The sequence below is a fragment of the Balaenoptera musculus genome, chromosome 4 (genome assembly GCF_009873245.2).
Source record: "Balaenoptera musculus isolate JJ_BM4_2016_0621 chromosome 4, mBalMus1.pri.v3, whole genome shotgun sequence".
NCBI lineage: Eukaryota > Metazoa > Chordata > Mammalia > Artiodactyla > Balaenopteridae > Balaenoptera > Balaenoptera musculus.
Window position 1 is genome coordinate 74,594,144 of NC_045788.1, and position 16,229 is coordinate 74,610,372.

A 16,229-nucleotide genomic window follows, 5' to 3' on the forward strand; every position below is an offset into this window, starting at 1 on the left:
ATTTCATTTAAATCATGTAATATGTTGTCTTTTATTTCTGGCTTCTTTCACTTAAGCAAAATATTTTTAAGATTCATTGATGTTGTAGCATGAATCAGGACTTCATTCCTTTTTATGGCCAAATAATGTTCCATTGTATATTTATAGATACACCACATTTTAGTTGATGGATATTTGGGCTGTTTCCACTTTGGGACAATTATGACTAATGCTGCAGTGAACATTTTTGTACATGTTTTTGTGTGGACATATGTTTTCAATAATCTTGATTATATATCTAGGAGTGGAATTGCTAGATCATATGGTAATTCTATGTTTAACTTTTTCAGGAACTGCCAGACTTTAAGCAAGATTTTGTATAAACACAAGATCATGTTTTCCATTTTGTTTCCAGTCCTGGAAACTGTATGTCAGGATAACAATCTTAAAGAAACCTTAACAAAGGGTATAAAATCCTTAAGAAAGGACGTAAACTTTAAAGCATATTGAAATGGTAAAAAGCTAGAGGTGGAGCAGTTAGAAAAGGTTTACTTAAGTCTTTATTTGCCTCAGTCCCTTAGCCTGTTAAAAACTGACCTCTGATTGGTAGCTAAAAAATTTTTTTTAATATTTTATTTTGAAGTAATTTTAGAGTTGCAAGAAGTTGCAAAGATAATAGAGAGTTCTTGTGTACCCTTCTCAGCTTTTCCCGATGATAACATGTTACATAACCAGAGTATGTCATCAAAGCCAGGAAATTGACCTGGGTATCATACTGTTGACTAAACTACAGGTGATTGGTTGCTTTTGATATGGGCTTCCTGCCAGCCCTTATCTATGCTGCTTTTCTCCCCTCTCCCACGTTCTGATTGGAGATGGCAGGTACCTGACTTAGGTATTGCTTCTGCTACCCAGACTGACAATGCTCACTTAAAAAGACTTGATGATGGATGGACAGTGCTTTGCTATAGACTGAATATGTTGAAATTCTAACTAACTCCCAATGTGATGGTATTAGGAAATGAAGGGGGGCCTTTGAGAGGTCATGGGGTGGAGCCCTCATGAATGGGATTAGTGCTATCAAAACAAAACCCAAAAACCCTCAAGACCCTGGAGGGTGCTTCTCCGCTTCGGTAAGAAGTCTGTAGTATGAAACCCAGAAGAGGGCTCTCACCAGAACCTGACCACGCTGGCCTGATCTTGGACTTACAGCCTTTATAACTGTGAGAAATAAATTTCTGTTGGTACTTGTTATAGCAGCCTGAACTAAGATAAGATTATTTTCAAGGAAACTAGAAGTGCCAAGCCCTAATTGCTTGGGGTCAGACACTGTAAAGGCCAGTAACTCTTCTGATGGTTCCATCTGTCAAGTGTCAGAATTCTGAGGTGGGGAGTGGTGTTTGGTACAGCAGGGCGGCCAGTGAGGTAGTTCTTTGGTTCTGGGTCTGGATTTAATTCTGGGTACTGATTGCCTTCTGCTGCAGTGAACAGAGAGCTGGATGATAGTCTTATAAGTTATGCACTAGGCCCCTAATTCCCTGTTCAGCTGTAGTCCATTTTTAACATAGCTGATTTTAATGTTTCTTTCAATTTCTAGCACAGAAGTATAATTCTAGGGAATCAAAAAACTATATTGGGGATAGCAGGAGTATTTATCTGTTGAGACACTACTTTGTCTTAATTTTTGAACAAAAATCAATCTTAAAAAACCCAAAAGTTGTTGCTAGAATTCCCTACTTTCATTTTCCGGTCATGTTTGTCATCTGGTATATGTTCCTAAGGAAAAAGCTCACTTTTCACTTTTCATTGAAGGGAAGATAGAAGAAACCTTTAAAAATACATTTCAGAGGGAATGCTGGTTGATATTTGATTATGGTGGGAGAATCTACACTTAGGAACCCAGCAGTGGCAGGAATTCTGTGCGAAATACAGCTGGGGCTGGGTGCATTGGAAGCAGGATAAACCAGCAAGACATGGGAGGGGCTGCTTGCAGGAGAAGCTTCCTCCTCACAGGTGTGAGGTGATCAGCTTTTCTCTTCTTTTTTTAAAATATTTATTTATTTGGCTATGTTGGGTCTTAGTTGCGGCATGTGGGATCTTCTTTGAGGCATGCGGGATCTTTCGTTGCAGCACGCAGGCTCTTTGTTGTGTGTGGGCTTCTCTCTAGTTGTGGCACGTGGACTCCAGAGTGCTTGGGCTCTGTAGTTTGTGGCACACGGGCTCTCTAATTGAGGCCCACGAGCGCAGTAGTTGTGGCGCACGGGCTTATTGCCCCGCAGCATGTGGGGTCTTAGTTCCCCAACCAGGGATCGAACTCGCATCCCCTGCATTGCGAGGTGGTTTCTTTACCACTGGCTCACCGGGGAAGTCCCTGATAAGGTTTTCTTTGGGGTTTGTTTTATCCTATTTCTCTGATCCTGCTGCTTGTCCTGAGGTGGGGGTTATGGGGGATGGTTCCAGACAGGAGGGCTGCAGCCACAGGAAGAGACGAGCCTGTAAGGGGGTCTTTTTAAAATAAATTTATTTATTTATTTTTGGCTGCGTTGGGTCTTCGTTGCTGCATGCGGGCTTTCTCTAGTTGCAGCAAGCAGGGGCTACTCTTCATTGCGGTGCGCGGGCTTCTGATTGTGGTGGCTTCTCTTGCTGCGGAGCATGGGCTCTAGGCGCACGGGCTTCAGTAGTTGTGGCTCGTGGGCTCAGTAGTTGTGGCTCGCGGGCTCTAGAGTGCAGGCTCAGTAGTTGTGGCTCACGGGCTTAGTTGCTCCGCGGCATGTGGGATCTTCCTGGACCAGGGCTCGAACCCGTGTCCCCTGCACTGGCAGGCAGATTCTTAACCACTGCGCCACCAGGGAAGTCCCTGTAAGGGGGTCTTATATGGAGAGGGAGGAGGGGGACACGTGGGCTGGGCAGTGTCACCAGAGACTGGCACAGATCAAGTGCCCACAGTGAAGGGGAGCCCGGCTCTCACTCTCCTGGACTCAACGGGAGGTAGCGACTGGTTTAAAGTCTCGGGTGGGGTCTTCCCCGGTGGCGTAGTGGTTGAGAATCCGCCTGCCAATGCAGGGGACACGGGTTCAATCCCTGGTCCGGGAAGATCCCACATGCCGCGGAGCAACTGAGCCCGTGCGTCACAACTACTGAGCCTGTGCTCTAGAGCCTGCAAGCCACAACTACTGAGCCCGTGTGCTGCAACTACTGAAGCCCACACGCCTAGAGCCCGTGCTCCGCAACAAGAGAAGCCACTGCAATGAGAAGCCCATGCACTGTAATGAAGAGTAGCCCCTGCTCACCACAACTAGACAAAGCCCGCATGGAGGAACGAAGACCCAACACAGCCAAAAATAAATTAAAAAAAACAAATAAAAGGAAATGTTGTCGTTATGATTAAAAAAAAAAAAAAAAAAGTCTCGGGTGGTGCAGAACTGGGTGGCTGGAGGTATTGTTGAGTGTGCATGGTTCCAGAAGTGTACCCAAAGATGGAGAACGTGCCCCAGACCCTCTCCCGGCATAGGGTGCCCCTGGGGTGCAGCAGCAGCTTCACCTTCAGTCAGCTAACCATGGGGGCTCCCTCGGTGGGGGAGTTGCGGCACTGTAGCTTCATTCCCATGCTTAGCACCCATGCCGAGAACTGGTCCAGAAATGTCAGTCCCTTCAAAATCTGCTGATGTAACTGAGTCCAAGCTTGTACTGCTCACCGCACAACAGGCGAGTAAATTGAGAGACGAGTTGCTGGGGCAAGGAATAGCAACTGTATTTGGAAAGCCAGCAGACCGAGGAGATGGTAGACTAGCGTCTCAAAGAACCATCTTCCCTGAGTTAGAATTCTGGCTTCTTTAATACTAACAGGGGAGGGGGTAAGGGCCTGCTTCCTGCCAGACTTGGAAGGGGATGTGTTAATTTCTTCCTTCTTGCAGCTAATCACATGTAGGCCTGGTCAGGATGTTTCCTGTGAGCTAAACAAAGGTATTGTAGCTTAATGCTCATTACCTGGGAGGCAGGGTTCCCAGAGATGGGTCAGTATGTATAATTTAATCTTACAGGCAACATCCCTTTAGTGATTAACTTGTAGTAGAATAATAAGGTTCTTTCTTCCCTATTACACTGACAGAACATTCCATTATTGCCAAGACCAATTGAGGAGTTTGTAGCATGTAAAATCCAGCATAGATAAGGTAGCCATAAACCCTCATTCTGAACATTAATGATATTACCCCTTTTCTTACACCCCTCCCTTCTTGGAAAACTGGGAGAGAAATTTTTTTTTTTTTTTTTTTTTTACCATTTGCAGCCTCCCTATGGGGAGGTGTGTGTGTGTTTTAGTGATCAATTTCTCTTAGAATGTAATGACAAGAGATTTCTTACTTCAGAATAGATAACCTCTTAGTATAGAGGTTATATAGAGGTCTCTCTCAAAGAGACCTATGTATCACATCTTGTTTCCCTCTTTGCCTTCATGTCTGGAAAATTTGGAGTTAAATATAATACCCAAGGCCGTTAGCCATTCACACTCAAGTTTTTGGCAGAATGTTCTGTCTCTCTTTTTAGCCCCACAGGAAACTGCTTTAATAATTGACTTTCAGGGCAACTGAGGCCGAAGTTTTTCTTGTGTGGAAGCGTTTGTATGGTGTTTATATATGCTGTCTCCTCAATACCCACAATAATTAGCATCCTCCCCATTTTACTGATCCGGAAACTGAGCAGCAAGTTTAAAGGAGCCTGAGGTCTTGAGCCCTTGGTGACAAGGTCTGGATTCCAACCCAGCTCTTGCTTTCCAAGGCTAGTGTCCACTTCCCTCCCCTGGGTGCCTCCCAGCCTCCCTGAATCCAAGCTAGTTCCCTGTTTCCTGGTCCTAAAGTGTTCATCTGTAATTGCTCATAATCCCCCAAAAGGTGGAAGTGGATTCTGGATTAAAGAAGGTATACCTGGGAACTTGGCGGAAGGGCACAGGTAACAAAATACAGGAGACCTTGTAAAGAGGTCATGGGATTGGACAGAGGGGACATGATCGCAGGCCCTCCCGCCCCTCCCCCACTGTGATGTGGCATCCAGGGATGGGAGGGGCCCTGTGCAGGGACATGGGAACCAGAGACAGATATTGTAGCAGTCCGGAATTCATTCTGGAAGAAATCTCGAACATTCCTCTGTTTGAGTCAGACTCCAATGGCTTTTAAAAATAGGCTCGTACCAACAGGCAACCCAAACTACATCCATCATCAGGCCAGAGCAGCGCATGCAAGGACAAGTCAGGGGAAGCAGGCTCGGCTCTGTCACTCAGACTACCATGGTAATTATAATAATCATACTTCATTTGGGCAGGCCTTCACTGCTTACAGAACACTCCTTCCCACGTGAGTGCTTCATAGCCTTAATGCTGTAGTGCTGTTGTTATTGCCAGTTTACAGTTAAGGAAATGGAGGCTCGGGTTGCACCGCTAGTTGAGGGGCAGAGCTGGAATTTGGACTAAGATCTTGTTAATGAAGTATGCCTCGTCTGGGGTGGGAGGAGGTGCGGGGAGCACAGAGCACTGGGTTCCCTATCCTGCAAGTTCAAGAAGGCTTCATTCAGCTCGCTGGTTGTCAGCTTGAGGTGAAAGATTGATTCCTCTGAGACGTGACTGCGGGCAGATGAGGTGTGGGCCCTCGTGCGGGAGCGAGGCCACCTTCGCCATGGCACCTCTGAACACGCAAAGGACGTCCAGATTTCAAATGTGTGTGGACAGTTCTATCCGAAGAGTTCAAGGACATCTCTTGGTGCCTCTGAGAGGCTAACAAGCCTGAGGGCAGATTGGATCACCTGGTAAAATTCACTACTTGAAGTTGTTTCTGAACAGTGTGTTTTTAGAGATTATGAATGATGAAGGATCATCATCCTGGCACGCGTCCTCCGGTTACTGCGCTGACTTGGTTTGGGCCTTTCCGCACACCATGTGGGGCTAGCTTGCAGAGGCCACGCCTGCCAGACACTGCCTTTTTTTTCTTCTTTTCCTCTGAATCAATTTCTTTTCCCTTTGGCTGTTGACTGCTTATTATAGAACCAAAAGTTACTTTCTCTTTCTTGTAGCTGTAGGCAAATCTAGTAGTGTTTCTTTTCTTTTTCTTCTTTTTCTTTTCGATGGTGCTAAAATTTGGAACATGCCTTCCTATATTTATACATATCATTTATGATAATAATGATTTGTGTCTGTGATGTCAGATATGCTGGAGAGCTAAATACGATTGTTTGATAAATGGCTAGGGAGATAGAAATAGGTGGCCCGGCATAAGCATAAACATTTTTGCCCTCTGGGGGTATTTTAAGTAACCATCTTTGTTTTCCCAGTCTCCCTTGCCTTGTACATCTCTCTTCCCCACCTCAGTTCTTACTCATGTCTGTGCCCTTCTTTTGTTAACTTCTTTCCTGTTTTCTGTTTCACATACACCTTTACAGCCTCCTGGCCACATTCCCGTCTTGGCCAGTCCTTTCTCTGAAGTTGGTATGTGGTTGGTGGGCTACTTTCACCCAATTTGTGTCTGTGGAATTGTCTGGTTCACTGTCCGCCAATTACCTAAGGGTCCTTTTTGCTGAGAAAACAGGACACTACTAAGGAGATTGATTCTTAAAGAGTTTTCCTTAAAAAGTGCTGAGGCCTGTGTGTGAAAGGAGAACCTAGAGCTGCATCCTTAGCACGCATATTCCCTTCGGTCACTCTGTTTCCAGAGTGAAAAAGATGTCTTCTGAGAGGCACACAATCACTAAAGAAAAGTCAGAGGTGGACCAGCTTTGAAAGCAAAACCCATCCCTTCAGCCCCAGCGAATTGAATGACCTCTAACACGCACGGTCTCTCGGTTGGCACAGGTGACAAGACTACCTTCCAGCTGCAGGTTCGACAGGTGGAGGATTATCCAGTGGACCTGTACTACCTGATGGACCTCTCTCTGTCCATGAAGGATGACTTGGACAACATCCGGAGCCTGGGCACCAAGCTTGCCGAGGAGATGAGGAAGCTTACCAGCAACTTCCGTTTGGGGTTTGGGTCTTTTGTAGACAAGAACATCTCTCCTTTCTCCTACACAGCGCCAAGGTACCAGACCAACCCGTGCATTGGGTGAGTGACCAGCTGCCCTTCTGTTGGGTATTCAAGGATGGGGGAACGGATCAGCGGGAAGACTGAGCCTAAAGAAAGGCCTAGGGAGGTCATATCTGGGTGCGGGGCTGGGGGGGAACCTGGCTAAGGTGTTAAATTTGATGAAGGATGATCCAGCTCTGTCCTCCCTCTGCCTGCAAAGAAATAAATTGTTACAAGGTTGCATAAAGATACAACGATGATAGCTCATTTGTTTTCCTACCTGCCAGACACAGCACTGTTTTCTACATTAATAGATTTTAGAGAGTGTTCTCAGGAAGTGATGGACCCTGGTGATCAGGGAGGGAGCAGGCAGAACAACTTAAACTATCTCCTTGTTTAGAGTGACTGAGATGTTTGGAATAAGTGAATCAAAGTCGGTTGCTATTGTTTATATACATAACTATAACTTACCTTGACAAAACAAAATGAAAACCCTGCCCTTTATAGGTGTGATTTTTTTTTTTTTTTCCAACATAAGTACTTGAATTAGAAAATATTCGACAGGGCTTCCCTGGTGGCACAGTGGTTAAGAGTCCGCCTGCCAATGCAGGGGACACGGGTTCGAGCCCTGGTCCGAGAAGATCCCACATGCCGCGGAGCAACTAAGCCCGTGCGCCATGACTACTGAGCCTGCACTCTAGAGCCCGCGAGCCACGACTCCTGAGCCCTCGTTCCACAACTACTGAACCTGTACTCTAGAGCCCACGTGCCACAACTACTGAAGCCCGCATGCCTAGAGCCCGTGCTCTGCAACAAGAGAAGCCACTGCAATGAGAAGCCCGCGCACCACAACGAAGAGTAGCCCCCTACTCGCGGCAACTGGAGAAAGCCCGCGCACAGCAACAAAAACCCAATGCAGCCAAAAATAAGTAAAATAAAATAAATAAATTTTAAAAATTAAAAAAAAAATTTTAAAAAGAAAATTTTCGAGAAATTATTAGAGAACAAGAGTTTCTAACTACTGCAGTGAGCAAATCCAAAAGTATGTAATGACTCAAACTTGAAGGAAGTTTATTTTCTGCTAACCTAAGTGCAGATGGGTCTCCTGATCAGTGGACACCTGTCCTCTAAGCAGTGACTCGGGGTCCCAGGCTCCACTGGTTCACATGTGGCTTGTAAGGTCATCATGCCTGGAGGATTGCTCATAGGAGGATCCTATGGACCAGGAGAGAGTGGCCTTTGCTCCTACATTCTGCTCTACAGAGCTGGGTTCTAGCGGGGAGGCTGGGAACTAGGTTAGCTGTGCGCAGTGGAAGAGGAAAGGGGATGGTGAATAGGTCCCTGCCGTAGTGCATTTGTGTATTGGAGGTGGAGGGTCACTTCCTCCAACTCCCCAATACAACCTTTGTGAAGGTGGTTTGTTTCCTTTCTGGGCTTTCAAGTGTTCTTTTAAATGGCAAGATTATGCAGTGTGACAACGAGTGATAACCTTCAACTTTTTCTTGACTCATTTCCATGTTCAGCTTCGGTTAGGCTTTGGCATGTGAGGCCCCAAAGCATCGCTAGATGAGGAATAGCTAAGACTTAACGTTCTTACTAAGTGTCAGGCACTCACTGCACTTCATACCTTATATGGATTATCCCATTTAAATCTCATAGCAATCTTTTGAGGTCTCTAGAAGTAAGCTGTATTTTATTTTATTTATTTATTTTATTATTATTATTTTTTAATTAATTTATTTTTGGCTGTGTTGGGTCTTCGTTGCTGCGCGCAGGATCTCTAGTTGCAGCGAGTGGGGTCTGCGTTGAAGTGCGCGGGCTTCTCTTTGCGGTGGCTTCTCTTGTTGTGGAGCATGGGCTCTAGGCACGCAGGCTCAGTAGTTGTGGCTCACGGGCTCTAGAGCACAGGCTCAGTAGTTGTGGTGCACGGGCTTAATTGCTCCTCAGCATGTGGGATCTTCCCGGGCCAGGGATCGAACCCGTGTCCCCTGCACTGGCAGGCGGATTGTTAACCACTGAGCCACCAGGGAGGTCCCAGTGAGCTGTATTTTAAAGATGAGGAAACCGAGGCTTAGAAAGATTACACAAATAGTAAGGGATAGACTTGGGATATGAATCAGGATGAACTACTTCCAAAGGCTGTTTCCATTAATATGATGCTTATTTTTTCCCCATCCAAATCACACTGCCACCCAGATGCTTTCCTTGAGTTTGAGTAATAATACCCATTACAAAACCGCCCACCCTTCTAGGCACTTGCCTAAGGGTAATGTTAGGCTATGCTGCAGTAACAAGCAATCCCCAGATCTCAGTGGCTCAACAGAATGAAAGTTTATTTCTTGCTTGTACAAAATCTGATGGGAGCTGCTTTCTGCGGCGGCTCTTCTTCAAGTGGTGACTCAAGGATTCTTGTGATGTCATTTTCGATTCTTTGTCTCCTTGGCTGCCCCTGAGGGGAAGAGGGCTTCTCTTAAGCCCCTGAACCTTGTCTAACTTCTTGTCTCCCCTTTGGCAGCCTCAACAGTTCACAGCTCTGGGTTGGACTGGGGGGTGGGGTTGAGGTGGTATTTATGCTGGTATTGTATGTTCTGAATCCTTCCTTCCTGATCCTTCTGTACACACTCGTAGAAGCTAAGTTAGATCTTCCCCGGGATTGCAGTGACACAACAGTGGAAAAAACAATAAGATAAGAAAAAATTTTAGATACAAATGAGATTCTAAGTTCCTTAGCCACAGAGAGGCACTAGGTGTCCTCACTTGCTGGGTTTAGATTCCTCCTGGCCACAGGTAGCTCCTGGCATTATTGTCACTTTGCTCCTGTCCCCAAGGCCCTTTTCAGCTGCATCCCAGTGCTGCATGTCTTTTTTTTTTTTTTTTAAATATATTTTATTTAATCCAGTATATTTTATTTATTTTTTAAAATTTATTTATTTATTTTTGGCTGCGTCGGGTCCTCGTTTCTGTGCAAGGGCTTTCCCCAGTTGCGGCAAGCGGGGGCCACTCTTCATCGCGGTGCGCGGGCCTCTCACCATCGCAGCCTCTCCTGCTGCGGAGCACAGGCTCCAGACGCGCAGGCTCAGTAGTTGTGGCTCACGGGCCCAGTTGCTCCGCGGCATGCGGGATCCTCCCGGACCAGGGCTCGAACCCGCGTCCCCTGCACTAGCAGGCAGACTCTCAACCACTGTGCCACCAGGGAAGCCCCCGCATGTCTTTTTGTTGGAGTTCTGCTACTTACCAGGAGCAACAGCATCTTAACCCAGAATTTTTTCAGTTCATCCGGAATAGTGATTCTGTCTGCTACTTTCCACCTCTGCCCTCTGGTTGGGTCCTGTCTCCTGACAGACAGGGCGTGTCTCTACTTCGATTCTTCTGGGGACCATTGGCGAACTGTCAGATGCTAGATTGGAGGCTGGCAGAGGATGAAGGACTGGCTCGGGGCCCTCAGCATTGAATATTCAAGGTTTTTACGCTCTCCTTATTCAGAGCTACTTCTCCAAGCCCTAGCAGGCAGAACCAACTGCAGACAGTAGAAGTTTTGACAGTGAGTACAAGGCACACTGACAAGCTGCTTGGGAGACAGGAAATCCGGTGAAAGAATGGGGGTTTGGAAGGAAACATCAGGTCTGAGTTATACAGATCTCTCTTCCCTAAGCCGGGCAGCACAAAAGGGGAGTCACTGCATGGCTCAGTGAGCAGGCTGAGATGTATCTCCCGCGTCCAGGCAGTGGACTGTGTGTGGTTGCCTGGGTATCCTCGGAGATTCCCCACTGTTCCTGGAGGAGAACAGAGCAAGCGGGGGGGATGTAATCAGGCTGTTTCTGTTCCTGATTCAGCCTGTACATGTGCTTTGTTTGCTTTCCTAAGTTTTAATGGCACTGTGAATTAGTTACCAATAGTTAAAAATAAAAGATTTAACAAAGAATAGCCAGGATTTCAGGTTTTCTCAAAAAACCAGGAGGTCTAGTAAAGCCCGCCTTGTTCCACGTGTTCTTTGGCTGCCACAGTCCCTACCACTCCCTCTTGTCGCCCAGCTGGGCTGCTTCACTGGTTCTGTTATCGGGCCCTCTCCAGATTCTTGGACAGCAATACCATGGAAACGAACATTGCTCCCACAAGACTCTTAGGCAAGCGAAGCTTTTTATTGAAAGGATAGCTTGTGCACAAGGGAGAAGGTGGAAAAGTGTGTCAATTCCCCGAGGACTTTCTGGGAAGGGGTTTTAAAGGCAGTGTGAGGGAGGAGGCCACAGGGTGCCTGAGCAGCTTGTGCTCAGTTCTTGGATTGGTTGGCATGGAGGTGAAGTTTGGAGCATCATCAACCTTCAGGTTTCACGCAGTCTGGGGTCTGTGTGCCCACAGTCAGCAGTTTTTGTCTGGGGGCCTGCTTCCTGCTAAAACACCTTAGCAATGTGTCAAGCTTTTATCTATATCTTTCAGGGAACTGGGAGTTTGGCAATTCTGCTAGGTGGCGGATTTATAGTTCCGCTTTTGTCCTTTGGAAACCATGTACAGATGTCAGTGGAACAGAGATAGAGCTAATCTTTTACTCCTGTGAGTCTCTGGTTGTCTCAGAAGGCCAAGTTTTTAGGTGCTGTTTTTCTGGCCTGTCAAGCCCGCTTTCTCAAGGTCGTTCCCTTGGTCCTTTTCCAAAATGGCTGTACTGTTGTCTTCCTTTCTCAGTTTGAGTTCCATGCTTGGCTCCGTAGTTGCTGTCTGTGGTCCTTGTCTGTTCTTTTACTTCAGCTCATGTGGAGAGAAAATCACAGCGTTCTCTCTCAATGGTACCTTCTGTTAGGTTTTTTTCTCCTGTGGTGGTGTGGAAGTAGCAGAAGTAGCCCCGGGAAGTTCTGGGGAGATGGGGGAGTCAGGAGGAGTGATTTAACCACCTGTGCAGGACATCTCAGAAGAGAACCAGTTTTTCATGGGGCTTTCTTGAGGTTTGGCCCTCCTCCTGCTCCAGATGTTTCAGCCAAAGGATCAAAATCCTATACTTATCCCCTTCCATCTTAGAATGAACCAGAAATGCCAGAACTGAAGTAAGTAGTACCAGGGCTGCCATAAGAAGAGAAAAAAAAGCAATTTAATCATCAGATTAAAGAACTGTTTAATTGCTATTCTGAGTAATAGAAATAGTGTTCCTGGGAAGAGTCACATGATATTCACTGGTACAGGATTTGATGGATTAATCCAGCCTGTTATTTCTGGTTCTGAACACTTTTTCTTTTGTTAGAGGTATTAAGCTGTTGCTGATATACATGCCATGTCTCATTTATATGTGGCATCTAAAAAGGCCAAGCTCATAGAAACAGACAGTAGAGTGCTGATTGGCAGGGGAAGGGGGAAATGTTGGTCAAAGGGTACAAACTTACAGTTATAAGATGAATACATTCTGGAGCTCTAATGTACAGCATGGTGGTGATAGGCAACAATACTATACTTGAAATATACAATTGTATACTTGAAAGTTGTTAAGAGAGTACATCTTAAGGGTTCTCACCACACACACACAAAATAGAAATACATATGTAAAAATCTTTGCAGGTGAGATAATACATTTCATCCTTCATCATTTATATTTTTTCTTACCCTTTGTATTTCTTCCAAGAGGTCATGGTACTCCTTCACCCCCTTGAAGGTATTATTTCATTGTCTTCTGGCATGTCCTGTGGCTGACGAAAAGTCTTCTATCTAATGGTTTTCCTTCTCTCTGGTGGCTTTTAATATTTCTCTGTGCTTTTCATGTCCTATAATGATATGCATTCCAATGTGGCTAGGTTGGATTTAGTACTTTTATTTGCATTGTTCAGAACTTGCTCTGCTTGTTTAATCTGAGAATATAGCTTTATTCTTGAAAATTTTCAGACATCATCTGACTCCTGTCTCCGATTCTCTCCATTTTCTTTCTAACACTACTAGGTGAGTGTTGGAGCCTCTCATTCTAAACTTCATGTTTCTAAATTGTTCTCCCATAATTTCTACCTCTTTCTTTCCCTTAGCTTCATAATAGAAAATTTCTTCCAGTTTATCATTTTGTTCTTCAATTTTTAAAAATAAATTTTATTTTATATTGGAGTATAGTCAATTAACAGCGTTGTGTTAGTTTTAGGTGTACAGCAAAGTGATTCCATTATACATATACATGTACTTATTCTTTTTCAAATTCTTCTCCCATTTAGATTTTTACAGAATATTTAGCAGAATTCCCTGTGTTATACAGTAGGTCCTTGCTGGTTATCTATTTTAAATATAGCACTGTGTACATGTCAATCCCAAACTCCCAGTCTATCCCCACCCCCCCACCCTTCTCCCCTGGTAAATAAGCTCAGTTCTCTAAGTCTGTGAATCTGTTTCTGTTTTGTAAATAAGTTCATTTGTATCATTTTTTCTAGATTCCGCACATAAGCGACATCATATGATATTTGTCTTTGTCTGATTTATTTCACTTAGGATGATAATATCCAGGTCCATCCATGTTGCTGCAGTGGCATTATTTCATTCTTTTCAATGGCTGAGTAACATTCCATTGTATATATGTACCACATCTTTTTTTTTTTTGGCCACGCCATGCAGCTTGTGGGATCTTAGTTCCCCAACCAGGGATTGAACCTGTGCACCCTGAAGTGGAAGTGCAGAGTCCTAACCACTGATTGCCAGGGAATTCCCACATCTTTTCATCTGTCGATGGACATTTAGGTTGCTTCCACGTCTTGGCTGTTGTAAACAGCGCTGCAATGAACATTGGGGTGCATGCATCCTGTCAAATCATGTTTTTCTCCAGATATATGCCCAGGAGTGGGATTGCTGGATCATATGGTAGCTCTATTTTTAGTTTTTTAAGGAATCTCCTTACTGTTCTCCATAGTGGCTATACCAATTTACATTCCCACCAACAGTGTAGGAGGGTTCCGTTTTCTCCACACCCTCTCCAGCATTTATTGTTTGTAGATTTTTTTTGATGATGGCCATTCTGACGGGTGTGAGGTGATATCTCATTGTAGTTTTGATTTGCATTTGTCTAATAATTAGTTATGTTGAGCAGCTTTTCATGTGCCTCTTGGCCATCTGTATGTCTTCTTTGAGAAATGTCTATTTAGGTCTTGTGTCCATTTTTTGATTGGGTTGTTTGTTTTTTTTCATACTGAGCCACATGAGCTGTTAGTAAATTTTGGAGACTAATCCTTTGTCAGTCGCACCGTTTGCAAATATTTTCTCCCATTCTGCAGGTTGTCTTTTCGTCTTGTTTATGGTTTCCTTTGCTGTGCAAAAGCTTTTGAGTTTAATTAGGTCCCATTTGTTTATTTTTATTTCCCTTACTCTAGGAGATGGCTTGAGAAAGATATTGCTGCAATTTATGTCAGAGTGTTGTGCCTATGTTTTCCTCTAAGAGTTTTATAGTATCTGGTCTTACATTTAGGTCTTTAATCCATTTTGAGTTTATTTTTGTGTATGGTGTTAAAGAATGTTCTTTTTTAAAAAAAATAAGTATTTATTTATTTTTGGCTGTGTTGGGTCTTTGTTGCTGCGTGCGGGCTTTCTCTAGTTGTGGTGAGCAGAGGCTACTCTTTGTTGTGGTGCACAGGCTTCTCATTGCGGTGGCTTCTCTTGTTGCGGAGCACGGGCTCTAGGCATGTGGGCTTCAGTAGTTGTGGCTTGCGGGCTCTAGAGTGCAGGCTCAGTAGTTGTGGCGCACAGGCTTAGTTGCTCTGCGGCATGTGGGATCTTCCCGGACCAGGGGTCAAACCTGTGTCCCCTGCATTGGCAGGTGGATTCTTAACCACTGCGCCACCAGGGAAGTTCCAAGAATGTTCTAATTTCATTTTTTTACCTACAGCTGTCCAGTTTTTCCAGCACCGTTTATTGAAGAGACTATCTTTCCTCCATTATATAGTCTTGCCTCCTTTGTCATAGATTAATTGACCATAGGTGCATGGGTTTATTTCTGGGCTTTCTATCCTGTTCCTTTGATCTATATTTTGGTTTTTGTGGCAGTACCTTGTTCTTCAATTTTTTTAATCCATACACTGAAGTTTCATTTTTGAATTTGAGTGACAATATTTTTTATTTGGTTCTTTCTTTTAGACTTCTGTTTTTCATACTATTTTTTCATAGCCTTCTGATTTTTTTTTCTTCCTAATAATATCCCATTCTAGTCTTTGGTATTTTTTCCTTCTCCTTGAATGTGTTAAATATCTTTGTTTTAATGTACTTTAGATAATTTTGTTATCTGTTTCTTGAACTGCAGATCCTGCAGTTGGTTGAGTTTGCTGATATTCCTTCACGGTAGTTTATTTCTCATGGGGTCTATAACTTTTTCATTAGCTCCTCTTCATCAGAGGTTGTTTTCCATTAGGGGATCATGTGCCCCAGGGGTACTGACTTCCCTGCAGGGTGGTTTTCTGTTCCCTGATGCTAGGATCCTCTGGGTTTCACTGTGGGACTAGTTCTGTTTATTTCTCAGCAGGGGGGTTCCTTCCTTGTAAAAGTAATGAATTCTGACTTGTTTAGGCCTGGAGTTACAATCTTTATGGGTGATTCATCTCGCCATGAGCCCAGAGTGCATCTTCCTCGCTTCTCTCCCAGACCAGTGGCTGGAATTTTTCTGGGTTTGATTTTAGTGACAGGGCAGCTCTTTGTAACACTCAGCTTTATGCAGAGAGCCCTGTTCAGTGCTCAGACCTGCGCTGGCCTGAGGTCCATCATCTGTCCCTGTTAGAACCTGGCCCCAAGCCCCAGACCTTTGTCAGGCCCCAACACGCTAGGGTGGGGGGGTGGGGGACCCCTTTGCCACGGAGATCCCTGCTCACTTCCCACCTAGTTTAAGTCCGTTCATTTGTTCAGTGCTTTTCTCTCCGTTCTTGGCACCTGGGATTTCCCTGCTAAGCTTCCAGTCTTGGCTACATATTAACATTTTTAAAGATTAGATTTTTACCCAGCAGTTCTCTTTGTTTAGAGGAAGAGGGGAGGTCTTTCCCTGTCAGCTCCATGGTCCACAATATTGTCCTGAAGCATTAGATTGTTTTTTTGGATTTGCCTACATCTAGCATCTGCAAATGGGATTCACTTTTTATACACATATGCTCCCCCAGGCTCTTTAAGCATATATATTTTATTCATCTTCCTGGTTCATAATTCTTAATCTAGTAAAGATTTAGTAGGCCCTAAACTGGGGTCCTATGGCACAGACACAGTTGGGGGTGGGAGGGCTTC

The 16,229-nt window shown here is 44.7% G+C and overlaps 1 protein-coding gene across 3 annotated transcripts in view; it reads left to right on the forward strand.

Annotated features, from left to right (window-relative positions):
• ITGB5 (integrin subunit beta 5) overlaps window positions 1–16,229 on the forward strand; it is a 110,763-nt gene that overhangs the window by 23,689 nt on the left and 70,845 nt on the right. For all 3 annotated transcript variants that reach the window (XR_005019804.1, XM_036851832.1, XM_036851831.1), the window contains exon 4: window positions 6,815–7,064. Coding sequence is in view for 2 of the 3 variants with exons in the window: in XM_036851832.1 (XP_036707727.1) it covers window positions 6,815–7,064 (250 nt within the window). In the remaining variant the exon portion in view is untranslated. The remainder of the gene's footprint in view (window positions 1–6,814; window positions 7,065–16,229) is intronic.